The sequence below is a fragment of the Mesoplodon mirus genome (assembly GCF_964341445.2).
Source record: "Mesoplodon mirus genome assembly, chromosome: 15".
NCBI classification, from domain to species: Eukaryota; Metazoa; Chordata; class Mammalia; order Artiodactyla; family Ziphiidae; genus Mesoplodon; species Mesoplodon mirus.
The window spans coordinates 86,819,675-86,846,619 of record NC_138991.1 but is presented as its reverse complement, the minus strand read 5'-3'; the positions used below and the strand labels follow the sequence as shown (position 1 = coordinate 86,846,619).

The following is a 26,945-nucleotide window of genomic DNA, read 5'->3' as shown; positions in this document are numbered from 1 at the left end:
AGATAACGGAGCGACCTGGCCTTGGGAATGGCCCACAGACCCTACAGACAGTGGCTGACCCAGGGTCCACAGTCACGGTGAGGACCCCACGCTCCCTGTGCAGCCACCAGAAGCCATTTGTCTTCAAGAAAGCCGTGGCCCAGGCCTTGTTTTCTTGGACCAGTAAGCAGCCCTGTCCTGGCACAGAGATGATTTTCCGTCTTTGGCAGCAAAGGGTCAAATGAGGCAGGATACAGGTGGTTCAAAACACGAAGCCACTTCAGGGGCTTTTGAGAGGACACGGCGGGCCGGGAGCCAGGGCCCCCCAGGGCGCAGTAGGATGACCGCCCCCAGGCTCTGCCTCGACCACGCCAGACCGTCATTTCTGGATGGCATCCCTCTCCCCCCCCGGGAGATTCCAGGAAAACCTCTAATTCTCAGAGCTCCCCCTTCCTGTCTCCTGTTTTCACGCTGCTGAGTTGTCTTGGCTGCGAATGGTAGAGGGCACGGGGTCAGGACAGGCGATCCAGGCCAAGGGAATCTTCATAACAAGAGTGTGGGAACAGCGTTTCCAGAAAGCTCCGCGGCCAGAATCTGACCCAAAATGCGTAAGGCAGCTCCAAGGACCGTCCCCGTCCTGCCCTCGGGGCCCAGAGCTCCCTGGGCCATGAATGGTGTGCTTCATCACCTTCTGACCACGTTTTTCCTACGCGAGGGGTGAAATGCAGCCTTCCAGTCTGAGAAGAGACAACACGCAGGGGGGTCTAGGGAGACTTTCCAGAACTGAGCTGACCCCCCCACACACAACAGCACACATGCCTGGGACAGTGGGATCCCTCCCCTCCGCTCCCCACTCCCGGCGTGGCTGGGCGAGGACACCGGCTGCCCCATCCCTCGTAGGGGATTCCCAGGGTGAGGGGTCCCTCGTAGGGGATACCTAGGGTAAGGGACTTGTCCAGGGCACCCAGCCACCCAGCGGCAAGGCAAGAAGAGAAACAGAGAGCTTCAATCATTTATTGAGCATCTTCTGTAGACCAGGCCTCAGACAGAAAATGCAACAGGGAAAGAGGCATAGTTCTTTCATGAAGGAGGTTACTGTTAGAGCTCAAACAGGACAGAGATGGCGGTCACAGCAAGACAACGGGTGAGCACCACCGAAGGACCAGGTACAAGGGGCTGCACCAGCAGTGGCAGGCTCTTAGACCATCCTCAGCAAGGAGAAGTCAAAGAGGGCTTCCTGGAGGAGATGCCTCCTGAGTCCACCCAGATGAGAAGAGCTGAACCAGGGCACGTGGGCAGTTCTGAGCTCACCCCTCGCCCCCCTCCTCCCCAACCTGTGGCAAATTACGTTTGTGTGTCTCTTCATGACGTGGCAGCCCTCTCCAATGTTTGTTTCATCCAACTCTTCAGAGTCAGACTCTGATTTTATTGTCTGCTATTTCTTCCATTTCTGCTTCATTAACTTCTGCTTTTACCCTTATAGTTTTTCCTCGTTTCTGTCTTGCTTTCTTCCTCTATTCCTGGCTTCTCAGGTGGCACCTGGGCAGTGGGTTGCAAAAGTGTCCCTCAAAAATTCATGTCCACCCAGAACCTCAGAGAGTGGCTTTATTTGGAAATAACTCTTCACAGATACAATCAAGTTAAGACAAGGTCATCCTGGATTAGAGCAGCCCTAATCCATAATGGGTGTCCTTATAAAAAGAGGAAGTTTGGACAGACACACAGGGACGAACACAGGGGCAGTCTGGTGACGCATCTGCCAGTCAAGGGCAGCCCCCAGAAGCTGGGGAGGGCTGGGGCGGACCCCGCCCCCCGTCAGAGCCCCCAGAAGCAACCACCCCTGCCAAAGCCTTGATTTTGGGCTTCTGACTTCCAAAACTGTAAATATCTGTTTTAAGCTGACCATTTTTTGACAATTTACTATGGCACCCTAGGAAACTAAGACACACAGCTCATTAATTTATCATCTTATTTTCTAATGAAGTTATAAATTTTCCTGCAAGTACCAATTTTGCTGCATTCCACATGTTTTAACATGCAATGCTTTTATTGTCACTCAACCTAAATATTTCCTAATTTTTTATCATGACAATCTTTAACTGATAAACCATGCAAAAGCTCATTATCGATTTCCAAATGTATGGAGCGGCTTCTGGCTCTTTTTCTTTTTTTCTGGCTATCTTTTTATTAATAATTTGTAACTTTATTGGGTTGTAGTCAAAGGATTCAGTTTCTGAGTGAGAAAAAGACTTAAACTCATCCTGGGATCCCCTGAAATAACATGTTGCACTGGGTACTTCATTCTCAAATTCTGAAGCTCTGATTTACACACACCTTTCCAGGATCTCCGATGTAACCGGATCAACACAAGGCAGATGCCGTGTCCACCCCAGTCGCAGCCCCACTGTCACACAAGCTCGGATGGGAAACGCTGTGCTTCCCAGGGAGCTCACCACCACGTCCTCAGCACCCAGAACAGCGTCCGGCACAGAGCAAGTGTTCAATAAATAGTGGTGGAATGAATGAATGAATGAATGAATGAAACCTTTTGGGAGAACTGGCACAACTATCAGTGGATGCTTCTGAGCTTCATAATTCTATTTCTTAAAATACATCCTAAGGAAACAATGAGAGGCGTCAAAAAGATATGTGTACCAGAATGGCCCCTGCAGTGCTTAAAAAAAATTTTTAATCCAACAAGCAACAATAAGAGATTGCTTACATCAAGTTAGAGACATCTATGTAACAGGATATGCTGCACCACTAAATCATACTTTTAATATATTTAGTAATCATATAAAGTTTGGTTTAAAGCACTAAAAAGCAGGATTCAAAATTATATACAGTCAGGGAATTCCCTGGTGGTCCAGTGGTTGGGACTCTGGGCTTTCACTGCCAGGGCCTGGGTTAATCCCTGGTCGGGGGACTAAGATCCTGCAAGCTGCACGGCGCGGCCAAAAAACAAAACAAAAAAAAATTATATATAGTCAAGAGAATGAAAAGAAAAGCCACGAACTGGGAGAGAATATTTGCGAAACACATATGTCTGAAAAAGGACTTGTATGCAAACTGTACAAAAAGCTCTTAAAACTCAACAATAAGAAAACAACCCCATTGGAAAACAGGCAAAAGATCTGGACACCTCACCAAGGAAGATTCCCAGATGGCAAAGAAGCACAGGAAAGATGCTCCACCTCATATGTCTTCAGGGAAACATGAATTAAAACAGCAATGAGACACCACTACACACCTATTGGGACAGCCAAAATCCAGAGGGTGACGACACCAAAGGCTGGCGAGGGTGTGGAGCGGCAGGAACCCTCATCCGTGGCTGGTGGGGATGCAGAATGGCACCGCCGCTTTGTTTTTTTTTGTTTGTGTGCTTTTGTCTTATTTTGTCTTGCTTTTTTGCCACGCCACACGGCTCGTGGGATCCGAGTTCCCCGACAAAGGACCGAACCCGGGCCCTCGGCAGGGACACCGTGGAGTCCGGACCTCTGGACGACCAGGGAACTCCTGGTGCAGCCACTCTGGAAGACAATCTGGTGTCTGTCTTCATGCAACCCAGCAATTGCACTCCTGGTATTTATCAAAATGAGTTAAAACTTACATCACATAAAAACCTACACACGGACCTGTACAGCAGCTTTATTCACAATTGCTAAAGCTTGGAAACTACCAAGATGTCGCTCAGCAGGTGATCGATAAGTAAACTGGGGTCCATCCAGACAGTGGAATATTATTCAGCAATAAAAATAAATGAGCTAGGAGCTTCCCTGGTGGCGCAGTGGTTGAGAGTCCGCCTGCCGATGCAGGGGACACGGGTTCGTGCCCCGGTCCGGGAGGATCCCACATGCCGCGGAGTGGCTGGGCCCGTGAGCCATGCCCGCTGGGCCTGAGCGTCCGGAGCCTGTGCTCCGCAACGGGAGAGGCCACAAGAGCGAGAGGCCCGCGTACCGCAAAAAAATAAAAGATAAAATAAATAAATAAATGAGCTGATATTAAGTCATGAGAAGACTTGGAGGAAGCTTAAGTATGTATCACTAAGTGAAAGAAGCCAGTCTGACGCTGTAGCTGGAAAAGGAGAAACTATGGAGACAGTGAAAGGATCAGGGGTTGCCGGGGGCTGTGGGGGGAGGGGCGGACAGGTGGAGCAAAGGGGATTTTTAGGGCAGTGGCTACTCTGCATGACGCTATGATGACGGAAACATGTCATAGGTTTGTCCAAACCCACAGACTGTACACCAGGAGCGAACCCTCAGGGGTGCCGTGGACTTTAGTCAATAGTAGCGTATCAGTGTTGGCTGTCCTTCTCTCGAAGCGCTGCTTGGTGCTCTGAGGCCCGTCTGGGCCTGGGGAGGACCCCGGCCACCAGTGTCTCCAACCACCCCTGCACCCCCAAGCCTCAGCCTCCCGCAAAGCTCGCTGCCTCCACCGCCCTCCAGCAGACCTTGGCACCGGCTGCCCGGTCTAAGAGCGCCCAGGACCCTCCCACCCGCACTCAGAACCCTGGGGACCCCAGCCCCCGCACCCCAGCTGCTCTGCAAACCCTCCTCATTCCACCTTCCCAGCGCCCCACCCACTCGGCCTCCCCGACACCCGCCCCCCCCTCAGTGAAGCAGACATGGCAACGACCAGGGAAGAAACCATCGGGGCCAAAGGTTTGGGGGCACCCGCTTTCTTTTCCTTCTTAATTTTAAAGACCTGGTTTCCCTAAGTAGTTACAGGTTCGCAGCAAACATCACAGGGAGGCACAGAGACTTCGCACACGCCTCTGGTCCCCACGCTCGCACAGCCTCCCCGGGGCCTCTCCACACTGCAGAACGGGCAGCCACCAGAAACGCACCCAGACTACAGCCTGGACCACTGTCCCCGCGCCCTGCCACCTCCAGACGGCCTCCCGCCCCAGCCTCCGGCCCACCCAACGCTCCAGCGACCGTCTCCGCAGCTCCAGCCTTCCACGGCTCCAGGGTGGCCCGAGCTGCCCCCGCCGCGTTAGCCACCAAGCCCATCGCCCCGAGGACAAGCCTTCGTCCAGAGAGCGCGCTCCCCGAAAACGGCCCCACGATGACCCTTGCCACCCGCAGGGCACGGCCTTCTGTCGGCCCCCGGGCTGAACGTGGACTCACCCCCTCCACCCTGGCTTCCCCGGTGGCCCCCCAGCACCGGAAGACCTGGGCAATCAACGTGCCGGGAGGATGGACCGCCCCTCCAAGACCCTCGGGATTTCAATGCCAGTCCCGCCAATGGACGCTTCTGTCTGCCACCAGAACGACACATGCAGTGCTGGTCGCTGATCCTCCACACGGTCACCGGATGTATCTGATGCCCGGTGTAGACCACGGCCACAGGGAGGGCCACAGGAAGGGCCACAGGAAGGGCCACGTGGGCCCTGACAGAATTCACCTCCATGGAAGCCGCGGGCCGGGTTCTCCCCAAGGGAAACACAGGCTGATCCTCCACACGGTCACCGGATGTATCTGATGCCCAGTGTAGACCACGGCCACAGGGAGGGCCACAGGGAGGGCCACGTGGGCCCTGACGGAATTCACCTCCATGGAAGCCGCGGGCCGGGTTCTCCCCAAGGGAAACACAGGCTGATCCTCCACACGGTCACCGGATGTATCTGATGCCCAGTGTAGACCACGGCCACAGGGAGGGCTACAGGAAGGGCCACAGGAAGGGCCACGTGGGCCCTGACGGAATTCACCTCCACGGAAGCCGCGGGCCGGGTTCTCCCCAAGGGAAACACAGGCTGATCCTCCACACAGTCACCGGATGTATCTGATGCCCGGTGTAGACCACGGCCACAGGGAGGGCCACAGGAAGGGCCACGTGGGCCCTGACGGAATTCACCTCCATGGAAGCCGCGGGCCGGGTTCTCCCCAAGGGAAACACAGGCTGATCCTCCACACAGTCACCGGATGTATCTGATGCCCAGTGTAGACCACGGCCACAGGGAGGGCCACAGGAAGGGCCACAGGAAGGGCCACGTGGGCCCTGACGGAATTCACCTCCATGGAAGCCGCGGGCCGGGTTCTCCCCAAGGGAAACACAGGCTGATCCTCCACACAGTCACCGGATGTATCTGATGCCCGGTGTAGACCACGGCCACAGGGAGGGCCACAGGAAGGGCCACGTGGGCCCTGACGGAATTCACCTCCATGGAAGCCGCGGGCCGGGTTCTCCCCAAGGGAAACACAGGCTGATCCTCCACACAGTCACCGGATGTATCTGATGCCCGGTGTAGACCACGGCCACAGGGAGGGCCACAGGGAGGGCCACAGGAAGGGCCACGTGGGCCCTGACGGAATTCACCTCCATGGAAGCCGCGGGCCGGGTTCTCCCCAAGGGAAACACAGGCTGATCCTCCACACAGTCACCGGATGTATCTGATGCCCGGTGTAGACCACGGCCACAGGGAGGGCCACAGGAAGGGCCACGTGGGCCCTGACAGAATTCACCTCCATGGAAGCCGCGGGCCGGGTTCTCCCCAAGGGAAACACAGGCTGATCCTCCACACAGTCACCGGATGTATCTGATGCCCGGTGTAGACCACGGCCACAGGGAGGGCCACAGGGAGGGCCACGTGGGCCCTGACAGAATTCACCTCCATGGAAGCCGCGGGCCGGGTTCTCCCCAAGGGAAACACAGGCTGATCCTCCACACGGTCACCGGATGTATCTGATGCCCGGTGTAGACCACGGCCACAGGGAGGGCCACAGGAAGGGCCACGTGGGCCCTGACAGAATTCACCTCCACGGAAGCCGCGGGCCGGGTTCTCCCCAAGGGAAACACAGGCTGATCCTCCACACAGTCACCGGATGTATCTGATGCCCAGTGTAGACCACGGCCACAGGGAGGGCCACAGGAAGGGCCACGTGGGCCCTGACAGAATTCACCTCCATGGAAGCCGCGGGCCGGGTTCTCCCCAAGGGAAACACAGGCTGATCCTCCACACGGTCACCGGATGTATCTGATGCCCGGTGTAGACCACGGCCACAGGGAGGGCCACAGGAAGGGCCACGTGGGCCCTGACAGAATTCACCTCCACGGAAGCCGCGGGCCGGGTTCTCCCCAAGGGAAACACAGGCTGATCCTCCACACGGTCACCGGATGTATCTGATGCCCAGTGTAGACCACAGCCACAGGGAGGGCCACAGGGAGGGCCACGTGGGCCCTGACAGAATTCACCTCCATGGAAGCCGCGGGCCGGGTTCTCCCCAAGGGAAACACAGGCTGATCCTCCACACGGTCACCGGATGTATCTGATGCCCGGTGTAGACCACAGCCACAGGGAGGGCCACAGGAAGGGCCACGTGGGCCCTGACAGAATTCACCTCCATGGAAGCCGCGGGCCGGGTTCTCCCCGAGGGAAACACAGCGTAACTTGCTCGTTTCAGTAAAGGCACAGAGTGAGCCTGGGTCACCAGCTGTCTGAGCAACAGACCAGAGGGAAGCCACCACTGCACCAGGAAGGAAAGCCTGCTGGATGAGGCATCTATGGCCACAAAAGAGAGCAGAGTGGCGTCGGCGAGGGCTCGGGAAAGGGCGGGGGGCTCAGGGCCGCAAGGCCACAAGCTCACCCGGTCCTTGGGGAGCACATGGGCGACAAGATTCAAGAGCCGCCAACACACAGACACGCGGCCCCCAGGGCCCTTCCTGAAATACCTGCATAGGTACCCAGTGTTTTTGTTAAATCATTTCCTTGGCATAAAGGTGTTTTCTGGAGCGGAAAAAAACAAAAAAACTGAAAGCCATCAAACACAAAACGATGGAACGATGACACATCCATGTCATGGAAAACTTTACAGCCACAAGAGGCCACAGAAATGCTACTAATACAGATGCAAGGCAACGTGGGTGCACTTAATGCCACTGAAATGCACACTAAAAAAAGGCCAAAATGGTAAATTCTATTTACCACAATAAAAAATGCTATTAAGAAGAAAAAAGCAAACAAAAAATGCACGTATATACAATTATCCACATCCTTACGTAAGCATGTCCTGCAGAGCAAGAAAAGTCCTCGGAAAAATGTAGGGTGGGTACACAGGTGCAGGGTCGTGGGTGCATTTTTATAAAGTAATCTTTCCTGTACAATTTAAAATCCATTATTAAAGGGATTGATGACTTTATCATCACACGATCCGCCACAAGACTGAATCTTGGAGAAGCTCCAAGGCTGTGTTTGGCCAGCGGGTATGGACTATCTTCCCCCCTCAAGCCTCCACCCTGGAATAAGGCCACCTCCTCACCGGCTCACTCACCGAGGCCTGGGTACTGGGTGCCACACCCCAGCCAAGGCAGCACCCCGAGAGCTGGGCCATCCCCACCAACCTGTGCTGGCAGCTGCAGCCTCTGTGCTTATCAAGGCCTCACACACACACTTCCTGCTCTCGACACAAGTGGAGAAAACTGCTCCTCCCCAGGCTTCCAGCCTGGCCAGCCTCCTGCAGAGAGAGGGGCCCGGGACCCAGCACACCCCGGCCCCAAAGCCAGAGCCTTTCCTGCTCCCAGGCCGAAGCAGCTCCCTGGTCACCCCGCTCAGCAGACGCAGCAGGAAATGAGACCCCCCCCCCGTGGGGTTTCAGGACTCCTTAAGGCACTTTACATTTGGGGATCCCAGGTCCATGTGAACACCCTCTGCAAACACTGGAGACGTTCTCCCCAGTAAAATGCACCCGCCTATAAAAGCTTGCACACGATTTCACAGAATCCACCAAATCAGCCCCGAAGCCTGGAGCCTAGGCCTTCCAAGTCACCTACCTCTTCCAGACCTCGGTCCTCACCTGTCAAAGGCAGGTAATAAATTGCCTCTCCAGGCAAGAACGATCAATGAATCTTCCTCAGCCTCTGCGCTCGCCCCAGCCTCTCCCCCAAGCTCCAAACTCATAGCCCCTGTGACGATTTAAACACATCCGAAGCCTTACTCTTAATTTTTCCTGTCCAACCGTGTCTCTGTCTCTTCCCACTGGCCCCTTCTTGGCTCAGGACTTCAGGCCTCGGACCAAACCCGAGGAGTCACGGCCCATGTCTCTTTCCTCACCCCACCCCCAATCCACCAGCAAGACCGGAAAGGCCCCCCAAAGAAAACGGCCCACCTGGCCCTCTCACTCCACCCCCAGGGGACAGGAGCACCCTCACCCCTGCCAAGTCTAACAACCAAAAGCATCTTGGCCACTGAAATGTCCCCTGGGGGCAAGAGGTCCCCCGCTGAGACCCTCTGCTCTAGTTTCGCTCTGCAGCCTCAGCTCAGGTCTGGCCTGGACCCTGCCTCTGGCCTCCTAATGGGCTCCCTGCCTTGGTCCGGCTGAGAAGTCCCGTCCTGTGAGACACGTCACCTGGCTGGGGTCATCTGTGAACAAGTAGAGTTACATGAGGATGTACTGTCACCCACCTGACCCTCCCTCTTCAAAGGTGCAGGAAACAAGCACCCCCCCCTCCAGTCCCCTGTCCTCCGTACACAGGCCAGCGACTGGACTCCTCCCCTACACGGCGACCTCGAAAGTAACCAAAGATTAAAGCCACGTGGCCATGTTCACCTATCAACTAAAAAACGGGTTTTTATTTATTTTTTTAAGGTTCGTTTATTTATTTATTTATTTATTTATTTATTGGCTGCGCAGCATGTGAGATCTTAGTTCCCCAACCAGGGATCGAACCCACGCCCTCTGCGTTGGAAGGGTGGAGTCTTAACCACTGGACCGCCAGGGGAGTCCCTGAAAAACAGGCTTTTAAATTAAAACAGCCGGGGCTTCCCTGGTGGCGCAGTGGTTGAGAGTCCGCCTGCCGATACAAGGGACACGGGTTCGTGCCCCGGTCTGGGAAGATCCCACATGCCGTGGAGCGGTTGGGCCCGTGAGCCATGGCCGCTGAGCCTGCGTGTCCGGAGCCTGTGCTTCGCAGCGGGAGAGGCCACAACAGTGAGAGGCCCGTGTACCGCAAAAAAAAAAAAAGAAAGAAAAAAGAAAACAACAGCCAAGCTGACTAGGGTGGGTGGCTACAAGCACAGTGTCTGGTGGGGCTGAATCAATGCTGCGTTTGGAGAGCTCCTTGACGACACCAACAAGACTTCTGTGACCTGGTAATTCCACCTGGAATTTCAGTAATTCCATCTCTGAAAAGCTGTACTAAACACTACTACATACAGACAAAAAATAAATCTATGTACAAATATGTCCCTGTGGCGTTATTTTTTTAATACATCTTTATTGGGGTATAATTGCTTCACAAAGCTGTGTTAGTTTCTGTTGTACAACAAAGTGAATCAGCCATATGCATACATATATCCCCATGTCCCCTCCCTCTTGTGTCTCCCTCCCACCCTCCCTATCCCACCCCTATGGTCACAAAGCTTGAGCTGATCTCCCTGTGCTATGCGGCTGCTTCTCACTAGCTATTTTACATTTGGTCGTGTACATATGTCAGTGCTACTCTCACTTCACCCCAGCTTCCCCTTCCCCCCTACCCTGTGTCCTCAAGCCCATTCTCTACGTCTGCATCTTTATTCCTGCCCTGCCACCAGGTTCATCAGTACCATTTTATTTAGATTCCATGTATATGTGTTAGCATACAGTATTTGTTTTTCTCTGACTTACTTCACTCTGTATGACAGACTCTAGGTCCATCCACCTCACTACAAATAACTCAATTTCGTTTCTTTTCATGGCTGAGTAATATTCCATTGCATATATGTGTCACATCTACTTTACCCATTCATCTGTCAATGGACATTTAGGTTGCTTCCATGTCCTGGCTATTGTAAATAGTGCTGCAGTGAACATTTTGGTACATGACTCTTTTTGAATTATGGTTTTCTCAGGGTATATGCCCAGTAGTTGGATTGCTGGGTCATATGGTACGTCTATTTTTAGTTTTTTAAGGAACCTCCATACTGTTCTCCATAGTGGCTGTACCAATTTACATTCCCACCAACAGTGCAGGAGGATCCCCTTTTCACCACACCCTCTCCAGCATTTATTGTTTCTAGATTTTTTGATAACGGCCATTCTGACCAGTGTGAGGTGGTACCTCATTGCAGTTTTGATTTGCATTTCTCTACTAGTTAGTGATGTTGAGCATCTTTTCATGTGTCTCTTGGCCATCTGTATGTCTTCTTTGGTGAAATGTCTATTTAAACAGATGGAGAAATATACCACGTTCTTGGATTGGAAGAATATTGTGAAAATCACTATACTACCTAAAGCAATCTACAGATTCAATGCAATCCCTGTTAAGCTACCAATGGCATTCTTCACAGAATTAGGACAAAAAATTGTATGGAAACACAAAAGATCCCAAATAGCCAAAGTAATCTTGAGAAAGAAAAATGGAGCTGGAGTAATCAGGCTCCCTGACTTCAAACTATACTACAAAGCTACAGTAATAAAGACAGTATGGTACTGGCACAAAAACAGAAATATAGATCAGTGGTACAGGATAGAAAGCTCAGAGTTAAACCCACTCACATATGGTCACCTAATTTACGACAAAGGAGGCAAGAACATACAATGAAGAAAAGACAGCCTCTTCAATAAATGGTGCTGGGAAAACTGGACAGCTACATGTAAAAGAATGAAATTAGAACACTCCCTAACACCATACACAAAAATAAACTCAAAATGGATTAAAGACCTAAAGGTAAGACCAGAAACTATCAAACTCTTAGAGAAAAACACTCTTTGACCTAAAACCACAGCAAGATCTTTTCTGACCCACCTCCTAGAGTAACGAAAATAAAATAAATAAATAAATAAACAAATGGGACCTAATTAAACTTAAAATCTTTTGCGCAGCAAAGGAAACCGTAAACAAGATAAAAAGACAACCCTCAGAATGGGAGAAAGTATTTGCAAATGAAACAATAGACAAAGGATTAATCTCCAAAACATACAAACAGCTCATGGAGCTCAATATCAAAAAAACCAACAACCCAATTAAAAAATGGGTGGTGTTATTTTTAATATTAAAACACTGGAAACAACTCAACTGTCTAATCATGAGGAAAACATTGAGAAAACTTTTCTGGATCTTCTCAACACACTACACAATCATTTACACTGAGGACCATGAAGAATGTATAACAAATGAACAACATAAAATATAAAATTGCATCCGTAACATGATTCCAACTATGTTTCAAAACCACAATGCACGGTTGGGGGGGAACAGCTGGAAAGGACTCCAGGTGATTTCTACTTCTTCTTTCCACTTTTGAACTTTCCAATTTTTCTTTAAAAGGCATGTATTACTTTAAAATGTGTTTTAACAGACTGTTTTAAAGGGAAGAAATAAATCCATTTCTTTGCGTTAAGGCTACCTCTGTCCACAGGAGTGCCCATCAGAAGTAAAACACCGCTGAGCTCGGGGACGCAGAGGTGCTTAAAACAGACCTGGGCCCCAGCTGGGGTCCCGTTCAGTCCCCAGGGACAGGTAGGTCGTGATACAAAGACCATGAGGAGGAACCTGAGGTCACCCCAGAGAGAAATCTGGGTGGCCAGGCCAAGGAGGAAGGCAGGAAGCGTGAGGCAGGGGAGGGAAAGCTGGACGGGACCACAAGCCGCTCCTGCCCCAGCCTGCTGCTTCCTAGCCCCGAGCCCCAAGGATGAACCAGGAAGGGGGTGAGAGCTGTCATCCACACAGGAGTGAGCTGGGCGTCTCCCTCCTCAGGAGAGAGGGGGCGGGTGTGGCACGTGCTCCCCCCACATGTCTGAGGGGCAGGCCAGCGTCTGCTGAGGCTCAGAGACGCAGATCAAGGGAATCTGACCTCCAACGGCCCCACCACATTCTCTATCAGGACTGTTTCCTTTTACCCCAGTGCCAATGGCATCTCTAACCAGTCCCCCGACTGGGGACCGCCAGCGACCCCACAAGCTACAGTCACAGCCAGCAGTTCCCAAACGTCCGCACCGCCTTCCAGGAGGCCTCCTGAGACCCTGAGCCACTGGAAGAAGAGAGGATTTCTGTGGCGGGAATGAAGCCACCGTGTCCTCCCTGCCCACCTCCCCGCAAAGAGCCGCAGGAGGCCGTCCCGCGGGCGCCCCGCCCCCTCCTGAGCACGCAGGTAGCGGAGGGGAGGCCCGACGGGGCTTCGGAGCCACACACACATACACCTGCACCGGCTTGGGGGTGGGCGGGGGGAGGACCAGGTGCCGGAGCCACTGACCTTCTCCAGCTTCTCGAAGTGCTCCCGGAGGAACCTCATGGGGCGCTCGGGCTTGGAGATGCAGAGCTGCACGATGCAGTCCTTGAGCACCTGCTGGACGCTGTGCTTCTGCACGTAGAGCTCGCAGCTCCTCAGGCCGTCGTCCTCCTCAAACTGCTGAGCCGATGGCGAGGCCATGGCGACCCGCTGCCCGCTTCCTGCGGAGGAAAACGCGAGTCCTGCCGGCCTCGGAGGGGCAGGACTCCCGCGGCCTGTGAACACGCGTCTTACACGCACCGTAAGGTTTATCTGGTGACCAACGTGACCTGGTGACACGCCAGGCGTTTTATTCTGCTGCTGTCAAAGCCCCCTCACCCTGGGGGGCAAAGCTCAACTCTAAACAGATGCTCGCGGGGATGGGGGGGGGGGTCCGGCAGGTTCCGGGCGGGCGCGGCTGAGAAACCTGACGACGGAGAAGCGGGGCCCTGCGTGTGCAGCCCAGGCGGTTATGGGGTCTCACTTGCGTCCATCCCTCCCCCTTTGGAGGACAGTGTGTGCCTGGAGCGCCCTCCGCGAGCTCCCGAGGAGATGGCGGGGGGACGGGGGGAGCTCTTACAGGAAAAGAAAGGGAAACGAAAACAAACGAAGCCCCGCGGACGGGCCTCCTGGGAAGATGAACCCGGCGAACAATGGCAGGGCCGCGCGTTCGGCCCGCGCTCGGCCAGGTCACAGTGACGGCCCGGAACCCGGCCAGCCCGCCAGCGCCGCGCACGCAGCCCGGCGACCCCGGCCCCCCCAGCCCCCCGATCACGGCTTTCGGCCCCGGACCGGCCAAGGGGGCGGTGGCTCCCCGAAACTTCCTGGGGCCTCCCGGCCGGCGGGGGTTTCCGGAACAGACCCCTCCCCAGCCCCGCGTACCTGGATGCGCGGCACCGGAGGCCAGAGGCGGCTGCGCGGGGACGCGCGGGCGCGGGGACGGCGGGCGAGCGGGTCCCGCACTGCAGCTGCGCCGCCCTCCGCCCGCCCCCGCGCCGCGCCGGTCCACCCCCAGCCCCGCCGCCCCCTTCCCGCCGACCGCGCTCCCGGCCTCCCCCGACTCCCCGCTTGCCCCCTCCCCGCCCCATCTCACTCCCGCCCCCCACCCCGTCTATCTCCCACATCCCCAGGACCCACCTCTCCCCTCCCCGCTAGATTTCCTCTCACCGGCAGCCTACCCCGTCCCCCTCCCTCTTTCCCCCTCCTCCCTCTCTTTCTCCTCCTATTCCCTTCCTCCACCCCCCCCCGCCCCTCCCCCGCCCCCACGGCATTCAGGCTGACAGGCCTCACGCTGCACAGACAGACCCACAGATCCATGTGAAACTGTGCAGCTGGGCCAGGACCACTACTACCGCCCCCCAGGCTCCCTCCTCACACCTCCACCCCCTCCACTGGAGACCCCGCGATTGCCCAGATTGTCCGCCCTGGCTGGTGGCAGCCACCTGCTGCCTTGGGGGTGATGGCTTCCCCCACCTTCACACCTGGGGTGTCACATCTACATGTCACAGGACCTGCATTGTTGGCCAGGCAGGTCTAGGCTACTCCTTTTCTTGGTTAAGGGCACCAGCTTCACCCAGATGCCCCAGGGGGAAATCACAGGGTCATCCTAAATTCTTCTCACCACCCATGGGCTTCCAGGAGGTCAGAGGCCAGCACAGCCCCTAATCCACCAGCCCAGGCCTGCAGGAAAGGGAATCACCCTTATTTTCCTGTTGCCTAAAGTCATGTTTTGCTCCCATTCTGCCAGGGTGGTGGTGGAAACGTCATCTCGGGCAGTTGGGGGGCCCCAACGCTTTACCTGGAGCGGTCTGAATACCAGGAGATGGGGTAGGGATCTCAGGCCTTCAAAGGGAAAGACCTCTGCTCTCCCACCCATACTGCCCCGTCCACAAAAACACATTGCAGGGTGGCCGGCTGCCCCGCACGCACCCCAGCAGGGCTGAGGCTGACCCAGCTTCTTCCTGACGGCTTGAAGAGAAAGGACGAGGATGTGCTCAGGTGGTCAGACTAGGAGCTCCTTCCTGCCGCTTCATCCCTGCCCTCGGCGTGCCTCCTGGCCCATCCCCACCTCAGGTACAGTCACACCTGTCCCATCACGCTTATTGCAAGAGTCATTTTCGGGAACTGAAGTCCAGTCTCAACTGCATCAAAACGTTATTCCACAACTAATTTAAGCCATTGGCTGTTTCTCCACTCCGCCTGCCCGATTGCTCAGACCTCCTCTCCCCGCTTGCCGCCCCTCCTCCCCCTCCCCAGTTACTCCTGGCTCCTCAGGGTGGCCTGGTGAAGAGGATGACAAAAAATCAGGGCCAGGTTTCACTTGACGGACTTGGGCGGGGGCATATGCTCCAGGGCTGGCTTTTGTTCTCGGACTCTCCTGGGGTGCTCCAGGGATCTCTGCAGGGACCTTCCCCCTGCATGGTTCTGTGGGAGCGGGAGACCCTCTCCGAGGATGGCCTTCTAACCCCGAGCCCCCCCTCCACACACATAGCCTCATCCTGGCAGGGAGCCCCCTGGACCACGTCTTGCAAGACAAGGACCTCTCCAGGTTCAGGGCCTGGCGGTCGGCTGGGTGCACCAAGCCCACCAGAAACTTGGTTCCTCCGCCTCTCTCAGCTGTGGCTGGACGAGCCCCATCCTCACACCACCGTGGTGGCAGCTCCCACCAGCCTGTCCCCTGCAGACCCTTCCAGGCCACTTGGGTAGCTACTTCAGAGGCCCTGCCATTCGGGGGCTACAAGCAGGCTCTCCCGAAGAACTCCCTCCCCACCTTCCTCAAGGAGTAGTCCGGGGCCAGGTCCCCCACCCGTGGCCCAGCCTGCAGACAAGCCCCCCCCATCTCTCCGGTGCCCCTGCCCCCTGCGTCGCCTGAGTGGAAGGGAAATGCTTCCAACACATCCAGCTCACTCACTGCTTCAAGGAGGGGAGCCAGGGACCCTCGAGCAAGCCTGGCCTCGCCCTGTGTCTGGGCCAGGCTGTGTTAACAAGTAAATGTCTGCATTGATGGCACAGCGGTTGTTTGCAGCTGATCCAAGTGGCTCCACCCTGAACGACACGATCCCCCCAGCCCTCTCCCTCCGTGATGGGGGGCAGCAAAGCACAGGGTCCATCAGGGAAGCTGACTAGACCATCGGCGGCCAGTGGCCTTACATGAGGACGGCAGGCATCCCCCTCACGGAGCAGGGACAGGAAACTGTGTGGACCAGTGATGCCATACACAGCTGGGTCGATGTTACCACCGCTGGTTGGTGACAAGTCCCGGTTTACTGGGTGTCCTGAAAACATTCAGTGGTGATCATGTCATCATTCAGAAGTCCCAGCAGGTCGTGCTGGTCCATGTGTCCCCTCCACCCACAGCGAAGGACCCACCCCAGCACAGCCAGCAGAAGGGCTTCACGTGCCCCAGCCCCGAGGTCCTCACCTCGTCCCTGGAACCCGAATCACCAAGTCTTGCAAAGGTCCAACTTCAAAGCCACATTATTTTCCAACCACCCCTCTCCCCCGCCCCAAACTCCTGGCTCTGCCAAGTCCAGTTCACCCAGCAAGACTCAACGGGGACGTTGCTTCTGCGGGGAACCCTCCCTGTGGCTCCCACACCTGAGGGCCAGGTTGGGCCCTGGGGTGCCGCCCAGGGCTCCCTGCAGCTGCAGCTCTATTCTAAGTGTGCCAGAGGCCATTTGCTGAACTTCCGTCCCCCCCCCATCCCCCCGCCACTGTGCCGAGAGCCCCAGGGAGCACGGATGCCGTGTCCTGTCGTTTAGACTCTGCAGGGCAAGGGGACAGATATCCGCTGGGGGTGAGGAAAGGAGGGTTCTCACCCGCCCGCCCGGTGCCGACGTGGGCCCTGCCACCTGACCAGCGTGGGGCCGTGGGGCCGGGCCAGGGGCTTTACCTGGAAGAGCCATCGAACCTCCCCCACCCCCTCGAGGTGGGTGTGGCTCTCACCCCAGCTGACAGGAACTGAAGGGACCAGGGGTGGGAGCAGAGCAGGAGGCACACGGTCAGGCCCGTGGCCACGAACGCCGCCAACCACAGCTCTTCCAGCCACGTCCCGCATGGCGGAGCCAAGGCCCGTGGCCACGAACGCCGCCAACTACAGCTCCTCCAGCCACGTCCCGCATGGCGGAGCCAAGGCCGTGGCCACGAGCACCACCAACCACAGCTCTTCCAGCCACGTCCCGCATGGCGGAGCCAAGGCCGTGGCCACGAACGCCGCCAACCACAGCTCTTCCAGCCACGTCCCGCATGGTGGAGCCAAGGCCATGACCACGAGCACCGCCAACCACAGCTCTTCCAGCCACGTCCCGCATGGCGGAGCCAAGGCCCGTGGCCACGAACGCTGCCAACTACAGCTCCTCCAGCCACGTCCCGCATGGCGGAGCCAAGGCTGTGGCCACGAGTGCCGCCAACGACAGCTCTTCCAGCCACGTCCCGCATGGTGGAGCCAAGGCCGTGGCCACGAACGCCACCAACCACAGCTCTTCCAGCCACGTCCCGCATGGTGGAGCCAAGGCCCGTGGCCACGAACGCCGCCAACTACAGCTCTTCCAGCCACGTCCCGCATGGCGGAGCCAAGGCCGTGGCCACGAGCACCACCAACCACAGCTCTTCCAGCCACGTCCCGCATGGCGGAGCCAAGGCCGTGGCCACGAGCGCCGCCAACCACAGCTCTTCCAGCTACGTCCCGCATGGGGGAGCCAAGGCCCGTGGCCACGAACGCCGCCAACTACAGCTCTTCCAGCCACGTCCCGCATGGCGGAGCCGGGAGAGCAGGGGGCCCAGAGCGGGGTGAAGGGGAGGGACACGGCCTGGGGCAGGGCCGCAGGCCCCGGAGAGGCGGCAGGAAGCAGTCGGTGCCTCTAATCCACACGCTGCTCCCGGGGATGGTTCGGGGGTGCGGCGGGTGGCCCCCAGGCGCGTCCGAGGCATCTAATCCACACGCTGCTCCCGGGGATGGTTCGGGGGTGCGGCGGGTGGCCCCCAGGCGCGTCCGAGGCATCTAATCCACACGCTGCTCCCGGGGATGGTTCGGGGGTGTGGCGGGTGGCCCCCAGGCGCGTCCGAGGCATCTAATCCACACGCTGCTCCCGGGGATGGTTCGGGGGTGTGGCGGGTGGCCCCCAGGCGCGTCCAAGGCACTCCCAGCAGAGGACCCAGCCCTCTGGGTGGGCCCGGGGCCACCTTCAGGGGACACAGCTGAGCCCTGCCCGGGCTCCTGACCCACAGACGCTGAGGTAATCAGGGGGCGTAAGGTCCTGAGTTTATGGTGACTCCCCCAACCTCTGCAGAAAACAAAGCTGGTGACAACCTCAGGCAGCAAGGGCCGCCCGTCCCCAGGGCCCCACCATGCTTTTGCCTGTGCCTGACGAGTGTCTTCCCCCATCCCTGTTGTCCTCAGGCATCCTGCCCTCTGTTCCTCCCGGCACCTGCTCAGGACGTCCTTCGACTGACTGTCCCCCCACCCCCGAGCACCGAGCACCGAGCACAGGCTCTGTGAGGAGGAGGAGCTGCTGCGGATGCCGGGGACCCCGAGCACCCCATGAGAACCGGCCGGAGGAGATAGCGAATGAATGGACCAACCAAGCGCGTCTGCTTACATCAGTTTATTATGCTGGTGAAACGACACACTTCACAACGTTTGTAACCAGGACACTGAACGAGGGGGTCCTGGAACAGACCTGAAGTTGCTTTTTCCTACCTTGGCTGGGTCTTTAAAATCTATTCGGAGAAGGAGTTTCCTTCTCTTCTCCTGCCTATACATTTTGGCTCAAACGTAGAGAATTTCAAAGTTCTACTGTCATGTTAAGATATAAACCCAGGGTCAACTCAGTCATTGTAAGTGTCCAGAGCTATGAAATGATCATAACTCCAGCCTGACTTTAAGGTTAAAGCCTTTCCCTTCCTCTGGTGAGGCTGAGGCGGGAGGCGGGCCGGGAAAGGACAGAGGAGCTTTGCTTTTTCCCTCTTACTCCACCATCCACCTGCCCCAAACCTGACCTCGGAACAGCCTCTAGCAACTAGAATTCCCGACCCAGGCCACGGAGCCAGGTGCCTCACGGACACGGGATCACACAACGCGTGGCCTTTCGTGGCTGGCTTCTCTCACTGTGCTTGACGTGGTCGAGGTTCACCCACACGGTAGCAGGTGTCAGCTCCGCATTCCTGTTTAAGGCTGAGAGTCAGATGTATGCCTCGTGTACTGTGTATCCACCCGCCCATTGCGGGCGGGTGGGGTGCTTCCGCCTTTCAGCTGCTGTGAATATGCTGCTGCGAACGAGGGTGTCAAACCCGAGTCCTTGCTTCCCCTTCTTTCACCCATACATCCCGATGGGGAATTGCCAGATCACTTGCTAATCCTGTTTAATTTTTTCAGGAACCACCACACTGTTTCCACGGTGGCTGCACTATTTTACATTCCCGCCAGCGGGGCTCAAGGGTCCTAATTCCTCCACATCCTCCCAAATGTCTGTCCGTTTCTGCTTGTTTTTTATAAGAACCATCCTAACAGGTGAGGTGGTGGCCAGACCTTCACAACAGGCACAAGCAGCTGGGCCCTCCTCCGCCACACTCTGACGGCCACAGCGAGTTACAGGCCAGCTGGGGCTCCACTTTACTGGGAGAGGACTGGCCATGTGTGCAGAGCTGGGGGAAAATGGGCTACTGTGGAAACAACTACACTGAACATGTTTTCTGGCTGTGGGATTTTGGCAGACATGCCTTAGAGAACCTCCCTTCTAGTCGTAACTTGCTAAGATTTTAAATGACAAATGGGCGTCAAATTTCATCAAATGCTTTATCTGCAACTACTGAGATGATCACACAATTTTTCTCCTTTTTTAAAAATGTGGTTGGACTTCCCTGGTGGCGCAGTGGTTAAGAATCCGCCTGCCAATGCAGGGGACACGGGTTCAATCCCTGGTCTTGGAAGATCCCACACGCCAGAGAGCAACTAAGCCTGTGTGCCACAACTACTGAGCCTGTGCTCTAGAGCCCACGAGCCACTACTGAAGCCCACGAGCCACAACTACTGAAGCCTGTGCACCTAGAGCCCGTGCTCTGCAACAAGAGAAGCCATCACAGTGAGAAGCCCGTGCACCACAATGAAGAGTAGCCCCCGCTCGCCACACAACAAACACCCAATTCAGCCAAAGATAAATAAATAAATTTATTTTTTTTTTAATGTGGTAAATCACATTAATTTTTAATGTTAAAAAATTAACTTGCATTCCTGGAATAAACTCAATCTGGTCTCAATGTATTATCCGTTCTAAAGTGCCTATTTCCAGATTTAATTTATTAAGATTTTGTTTAGGATTTTTGCATCTGTGTTGAAAAAAGTTGATCTCTAATATTCCTTTCCGTAATTTCCCTCTCACTTTTTGGGATCAAGGTTGTGACACCGGCTCCACAAAATGAGTTGGGAGATGTTCTTTCTTCCTATTTTCAGATTGGAGTTATTTCCTTTTTTTAAAAAAAAAAAAACTAAGTTGAATTTTATTAAAATTTAAAACTTCTGCTCTGCCAATTGCTGTTAAGAAAATGAAAAGCCACCGAGTGAGAGAAAATAGTAAAACATATATCTGGTAAGACGTATCAAAATATATAAATCTTAAAACTCAACAATAAATACAATTAAAAATGGACAAAAGATCTGAACATACATCTCACTAAATAAGATAGAAAATGGAAAACAAGGATATGAAAAGATTCACAACATCATACGCCACAAGGAATTGCAAATAAAACAAGATGCCGCTACAGACCCACTAGAATAGCTAACATTCAAAAAAACCTGACAATACCAATTGCTGGCAAGGATGTGAAGCAACAGTCAACTCTCATTCATTACTGTCTGGGAATGCAAAATGGTACAGGCACTTTAGAACACAATTTGGCGGTTGGAGTTATTTCCTTATTAAGTGTTCTGAAGTGTTTGCTGGTAAAGCCATCTGTGATTATAGCCTTTATTGTGGGAAGCTTTGAAATGATAAATTCAACTTCTTTAATAGGTAGTAGGCTATTCTGAGTTTCTATTTCTTCTAGTGGAGGTTTTGGTAAATTATGTTTTCCTAGGATTTCCTCTATTTCATATTTTTTTTGGCATAAAGTATTATTACTTTAGTATCTTTTTAATGTTTAGAACCTTTCATGATAAACTCTTTTATCCTCATGTTGGTATTCGTGCTTTTGAACGTTTTTTTTCTTTGTCAGTCCTGACAGGCGGGTTATCAATTTTATTAGCCCTTAAAAAGAATAAACTCTTGGTTTTAATAATCTCTGTTGTATGTATGTTCATTTTACTGTTTCATTAATTTCTGTTCTAACCTTCATCATTCCCTTTCCTTTACTGTGTTCAGATTTGTCCGTATATTTTCCTGTTGGGGAAAAACAAATCAACTTTTTTTTTTTTTTTTTTTTTTTTTACCCTAAACGGGCCACTGGAAGCAATTACAAAAGTATTTGTGGAACTAAAGAAAAACATCTGACATCAATTTGACTCTTGTCCCTTTGAAGGCACCCTGTTCTCTCTCTGGCAGTCTCCTACAAACTCCTGTTTTTCTTTGGTATTCCTAAATTTCACAACATGTCAATACGTGTGCCTCGCTGGTGCTGTGTAGTTCCTTCAATCTGAAGGTCTTTCACTTTTAACTCTGGCAAATTTGTCTCGGTTATCCTTTTGACTTCTCTGCCCCATTTTGATTATCCCTTTTCCTAGGACGTCTACTAACCAGAAATTAGCATTTCTGCTTCCATCATCCACCTTTTACGCAGCTTCGTTTATGTAGCTTCTTGCTCCTGTTTCATGTTGCTCAGATAAAGACTTTTCTCTCCTTGGTCCCCCTGTTCTACTGCCCCTGTTTATTCTATTCAGTCTGGAAGAATGTCTGGGGATGGGACAAGAGGTCGGATCCCCCCTAAGTACTCATGTAGCCACCACCACAGTCAGGACACTCCAGCGTCATCACTATACAAGGCTCCTTCTGCCACCCGTGTAGTCACACCCAGCCCCATCCCTAACCCCTGGAGACCACTCATGTGTCCCCCATCTCTGTAATTATGTTATCTCATGCATGTTATACACATGGAATCACACTATCGGTATTGTTGATTGTCTTCTTTTACTCAGCAAAATCCCCTAGAGATGCATCCAAGTTCTTGCATGTATCAATAGTTCCTTCCTCTTTATTTCTGAGTAGAACCAAGTTAATTTCCATGTTTGAAGATTGTCTTTCTGTTACTGATTTTTAGTTTGATTCCATTTTTTGTCAGAGAACATGCTCTCTGTGACTTCCCTTCTTTTACATTTGCTGAGGTCTGTTTTATGGATACAGTCTATCCTGGCACGTCCCTGGGCACCTGTGAATAACGGGCATCCTGCTCTGTTGGGTGGAGGGTCTGTAAATGTCCACTGATCCCTTTGGTTGATGGTGTTCTGTGTCCTTGTGGAATGTCTAGTAGTTAAAGCAGTTGTGGAGAGTGGGTGCCGAGGTCCTCACCTGTAACTGGGGATTGGTCTCTCTCCTTTCAGCTCTGCCAGTGTTTGCTTCATGTATCTTGAAGGTCTGTTGTTTGGGTCATAAACATTTGCGATTGCTATGTATCTACCTGGTAGACTGATCCTTTTATTCTTATACAATGGACCTCTTTTTCTGTAGAAATTTCCCTCACTCTGAAGGGAAATTGTTTACATGATATCTTTTTCCTTTTTCTTTCAACCTACCCACATCATTACGTTTGAAGTGAGTTTTAGCATATGGTAAATGACATATAGTTGAGTCGTGGTTTTTTATTCCCTCTGCAAATCTGTCTTCTAACTGGTGTGTTTGGCCCCTTTACATTTGAACTATTGATAATTAGAGGTTAAGTTTGCCATTTTCTTATGTGTTTGTTTCCTCGTGCCATATTGTGGGATACTTGAATACCCTTTAGAATTTCACTTTATAATGTATTGAGTATATCACTGTTTACTTTTCTTAGTGGCTGTTCTACACACTCCCGTGCATGTAATTATCAGTTTACTGGTACCCATGTTTCACCACATCTAGTGCAGTCTAGAAACCTCCCTTTACCGCCCTCACTTTTCAAATATAATTATTGTAAATATTTCCCCCACGTGCACAGAGCTCATCGGTATTATAATTTTTTAATATAAATCTATTTATTTTTGGCTGCATTGGGTCTTTGTTGCTGCGTGCTGGCTTTTCTCTAGGTGCGGAGAGCAGGGTCTACTCTTTGTTGTGGTGTGTGGGCTTCTCATTGTGGTGGCTTCTCTTGTTGCGGAGCACAGGCTCTAGGCACCTGGGCTTCAGTAGTTGTGGCTCGCAGGCTCTAGAGTGCAGGCTCAGTAGTTATAGCGCACAGGCTTAGTTGCTCTGCAGCACGTGGGATCTTCCCAGACCAGAGATTGAACCCTTGTCCCCTGCATTGGCAGGCAGATTCTTAACCACTGCACCACCAGGGAAGTCCCAGTATTATAGTTTTTGCTTCAACAATCAGATATAAAAAATATGCCACTTCCTTCCAGCCACTGTGATTTCAGATGAGAAATCTGTCATTCACACTGGTGTTCCTCTCTAGGAAACACATCATTTCTCTCTGGCTGTTTTTACATTTTTTTTCTGTCTTTAGTCCTCAGAGATTTAATTATGATGTTTCTTAGTATGGATTTTTAGAAGGCTTATCCTACATAGGGGTTCCTTAGCTTCTTGTATCTATGGGTGTATGTCTTTCACCAAATTTGGGAAGTTTTCAGCCATTATTTCTTCAAACACTTTTTCAGCCCACATTCTCCCTCCTCCTGTTCTGGGACTCTGGTGATAAAAACGATTGTCCTGCAGATCTGAGGCTCTGTGCACTTTTCTTTTTTTCTTTTTTTTTTCGGTACACGGGCCTCTCACTGTTGTGGCCTCTCCCGTTGCAGAGCACAGGCTCTGGACGTGCAGGCTCAGAGGCCATGGCCCACGGGCCCAGCCGCTCCGCGGCACGTGGGATCTTCCCAGACCAGGGCACGAACCCGTGTCCCCTGCATTGGCAGGCAGACTTTCAACCACTGTGCCACCAAGGAATCCCCATAAATATTTTTAAAAGCATTTTTATGACTGCTTTAAAGCCCTTGTCAGATAATTCCAAGATTTATCTTGGTGTTCACGTCAGTTCACTTCTTTTCATGTTCAAATAATGGTTTTCTTGGTTCTCAGTATGACCGGTGGTTTTTTACTGTATACTGGATATTTTGGTTATTGTGTTAGAAGAATCCTGATTTTATTCAAATCTTCTATTTCAGGGACTTCCCTGGTAGTCCAGTGGTTAAGACTTCGCCTTCCAATGCAATGGGTGCAGGTTCTATCCCTGGCCAGGGATCTAGGATCCCACATGCCTCGAGGCCAAAACACCAAAATATATTAAAAAAAAAAAAGCAATATTGTAACAAATTCAATAAAAACTTTAAAAAATGGTCCACATAAAAGAAAATCAATCTTCTATCTCAGCAGAAAGTCGTCCCATTTAGGTTCAGTGTGTGTGGGGTCCGGCCTACTGTTATGGCCTGTGGTTCCGATGAGAGTTGTTGCTGTCGTTGTTGTTTGCGGTACGCGGGCCTCTCACTGTTGTGGCCTCTCCCACTGCGGAGCACAGGCTCCGGACACGCAGGCCCAGCGGCCATGGCTCACGGGCCCAGGCGCTCCGCGGCACGTGGGATCTTCCCGGACCGGGGCACGAACCCACATCCCCTGCATCGGCAGGCGGACTCTCAACCACTGCGCCACCAGGCAAGCCCTCAATGATAGTTTTATTTCCCCAGCCCTTGCAATGCCCTTCCTGTCTGCTCCATTCTCCCAGTGCTGCCCCAGCTGTCACTCCATCCCTGTGGGTGCTGCCTGCAGTGTCAGAAGGCATGTGGCCAGGCTGCCTGGTGGTTCAACAAAGACCTCAAGAAATAGCGGAACAGAGAAGCTTATGACTCACAGGTCCTGGAGGACGTACAGGCACAGTGCCCAGGAGTCAGGACCCGGGGCGCACACCTGTGTTAGGTCTACAGGGCTGTGCTTTGGTGTTCCTGGGCTAAGGCTGGATAGGTCAGTTCAAACCAGAGGGAGCAGGGTTTTGGTGAGCTTCACAGGGGTTTAATCTGTGGGCCCCACAGGGAGAGAGGTTATCACAAGGGTGTTGGCGGGGGTCACATCAGGAACTTCGGTTTACCGGTGACTCTGCGGGCTGTCATCTAGGTCACACAGTCGAGTGAGGGCTCCTGTCAGTTCAAGGCCCCGCAGGCAGCGGGCCACACAGAACAGATGCCGAGGCAGTGATCGTGTACCCCGAGAGTGGCCTGTCGGCAGGTCTGGCTTGCAGCCCCCTCTAGCGCCTATTCCAGGAAACTGTAAGCAAAAAAGGGAAACCTCAGGGACCCATCCCATGGCTGTTCCTCCAGTGCTGGAGTCCCCAGTCAGCCTGCCTCCTTTCCAGCTCAGAGCCTCTCCCCGTTGTCTGCTGAACTAGCTGCAAGGTACTTAGTTGTACTTCGTGGGGAGCAGCCGGGAGAGTGCGTCTGCAGCACCTTCTGGGGCGGGAAGTCCACCACCCCCACTTAAATGTTCACTCGCTCATCTCAGCCAGAGCACAGCCTTCGCAACGGCCTCATGTGGCGACTGCCTGGCTCCCTGCTAGCCTGTCCTGCAACAGCCAAAGCAGTTTTCTAAAAACACAAACCTTACGTGAAACTCTTCCACCTTAAATCCTCCCTTGCATCCCCCACTGGGACCCAGTGGAGCCACCCAGAGGACCCTGCTCCCCCTGGGCCCCTGGGCTCTAGCCACAGGACACTTTTCTTCATTTCCCGGAACAGTGTCAGGCCCTCTCCCCGTATTTGTTCCTGGGGCTGCCCAAACAAGTACCATAAACCTGGCAGCTTAAACAACACAAATTTATCTCCCCACTGTTCTGGAATCCAGAAGTCCAAGATCATGGTGTCAGAGGCTGCTTCCCGCGAGAGCCGTTGAGGGAGTGAGTCTGTTCCAGGCCGCTCTCCTAAGCTTGCAGATGGCCATGCATGTTCATATCGTTCTCCCTGTGTGCTTGTCTGTCTCCAGTTTCCCCTTTCTATAAGGACACAGTCATATGGATTAGGGCCCATCCTAATGGCCCCTTCTTAACTTGATGAGACTGAATGGCCCTATTGCTAAGTAAGGTCATGTTAAGAGGTCCTGGGGGGGTCAGGACTCCACTACGTGAACTTTGGGGGGCACAACTGAGCAGTCCCACTCCCACCATAGGCCTTTGTCCATGCTGTCCCCTCCCTCTGCAACGCTTTCACCCCCCCTTCACCTAGTTAACTCTTACTTACCCCTTATATTACGCTAGGGCTGTCACCTCCTCCAGGAAGTCTTCCACTCTACGCCAAATTCCTTGGCCTTCATCCCTCAGGACCACGGTAACTGCACGCTGATTAACGTGTCACCCACTAGACCAAGACCCGAGCCGGAGAGACCAGGTGCCCTCTCCACGTCACCGTATCCGACGGAACTGGTCCGACCAGGGCATGCAGGAGAGGTGAGGGTCACAGTAGCCACCTGAGAACACGAAAGGACACGACCACCACGCCTCAATGAACACAAGTCCGCAGCGGCCATCAAATCGGGCTCCAGACCTGCCCAGGACCCCCGGCCTGGCCCGCGTCCCCTCCGCCCTCCGACTCCCCGCCCAGGCCCCGCCCCCCGGCCTTGTCCTGTCAGTGTTCCGAGCTGCCAATAAAGTTACTCTCGGAGCCGACCGGAAAACGCGCCGTAAT

General features: G+C 53.6%; 1 protein-coding gene across 4 annotated transcripts in view; it reads right to left on the bottom strand.

Annotated features, from left to right (window-relative positions):
• Nucleotides 1-26,835, bottom strand: part of PRKAR1B (protein kinase cAMP-dependent type I regulatory subunit beta) — a 101,775-nt gene extending 74,940 nt beyond the window's left edge. For 2 of the 4 annotated variants that reach the window (XM_082644291.1, XM_082644294.1), the window contains exons 1-2: nt 14,045-14,191; nt 13,148-13,344 (exon numbers count right to left, since the gene is read on the bottom strand). In XM_082644291.1, coding sequence (XP_082500417.1) covers nt 13,148-13,324 — 177 coding nt within the window. In that variant the 5' untranslated portion in view covers nt 13,325-13,344; nt 14,045-14,191. Of the gene's footprint in view, nt 1-13,147; nt 13,345-14,044; nt 14,192-14,299; nt 14,326-26,501 lie in introns of those variants that run through there. The other 2 variants (XM_082644293.1, XM_082644292.1) reach the window with 2 other exon arrangements.
• Between the last annotated feature and the right edge of the window lie 110 nt (nt 26,836-26,945).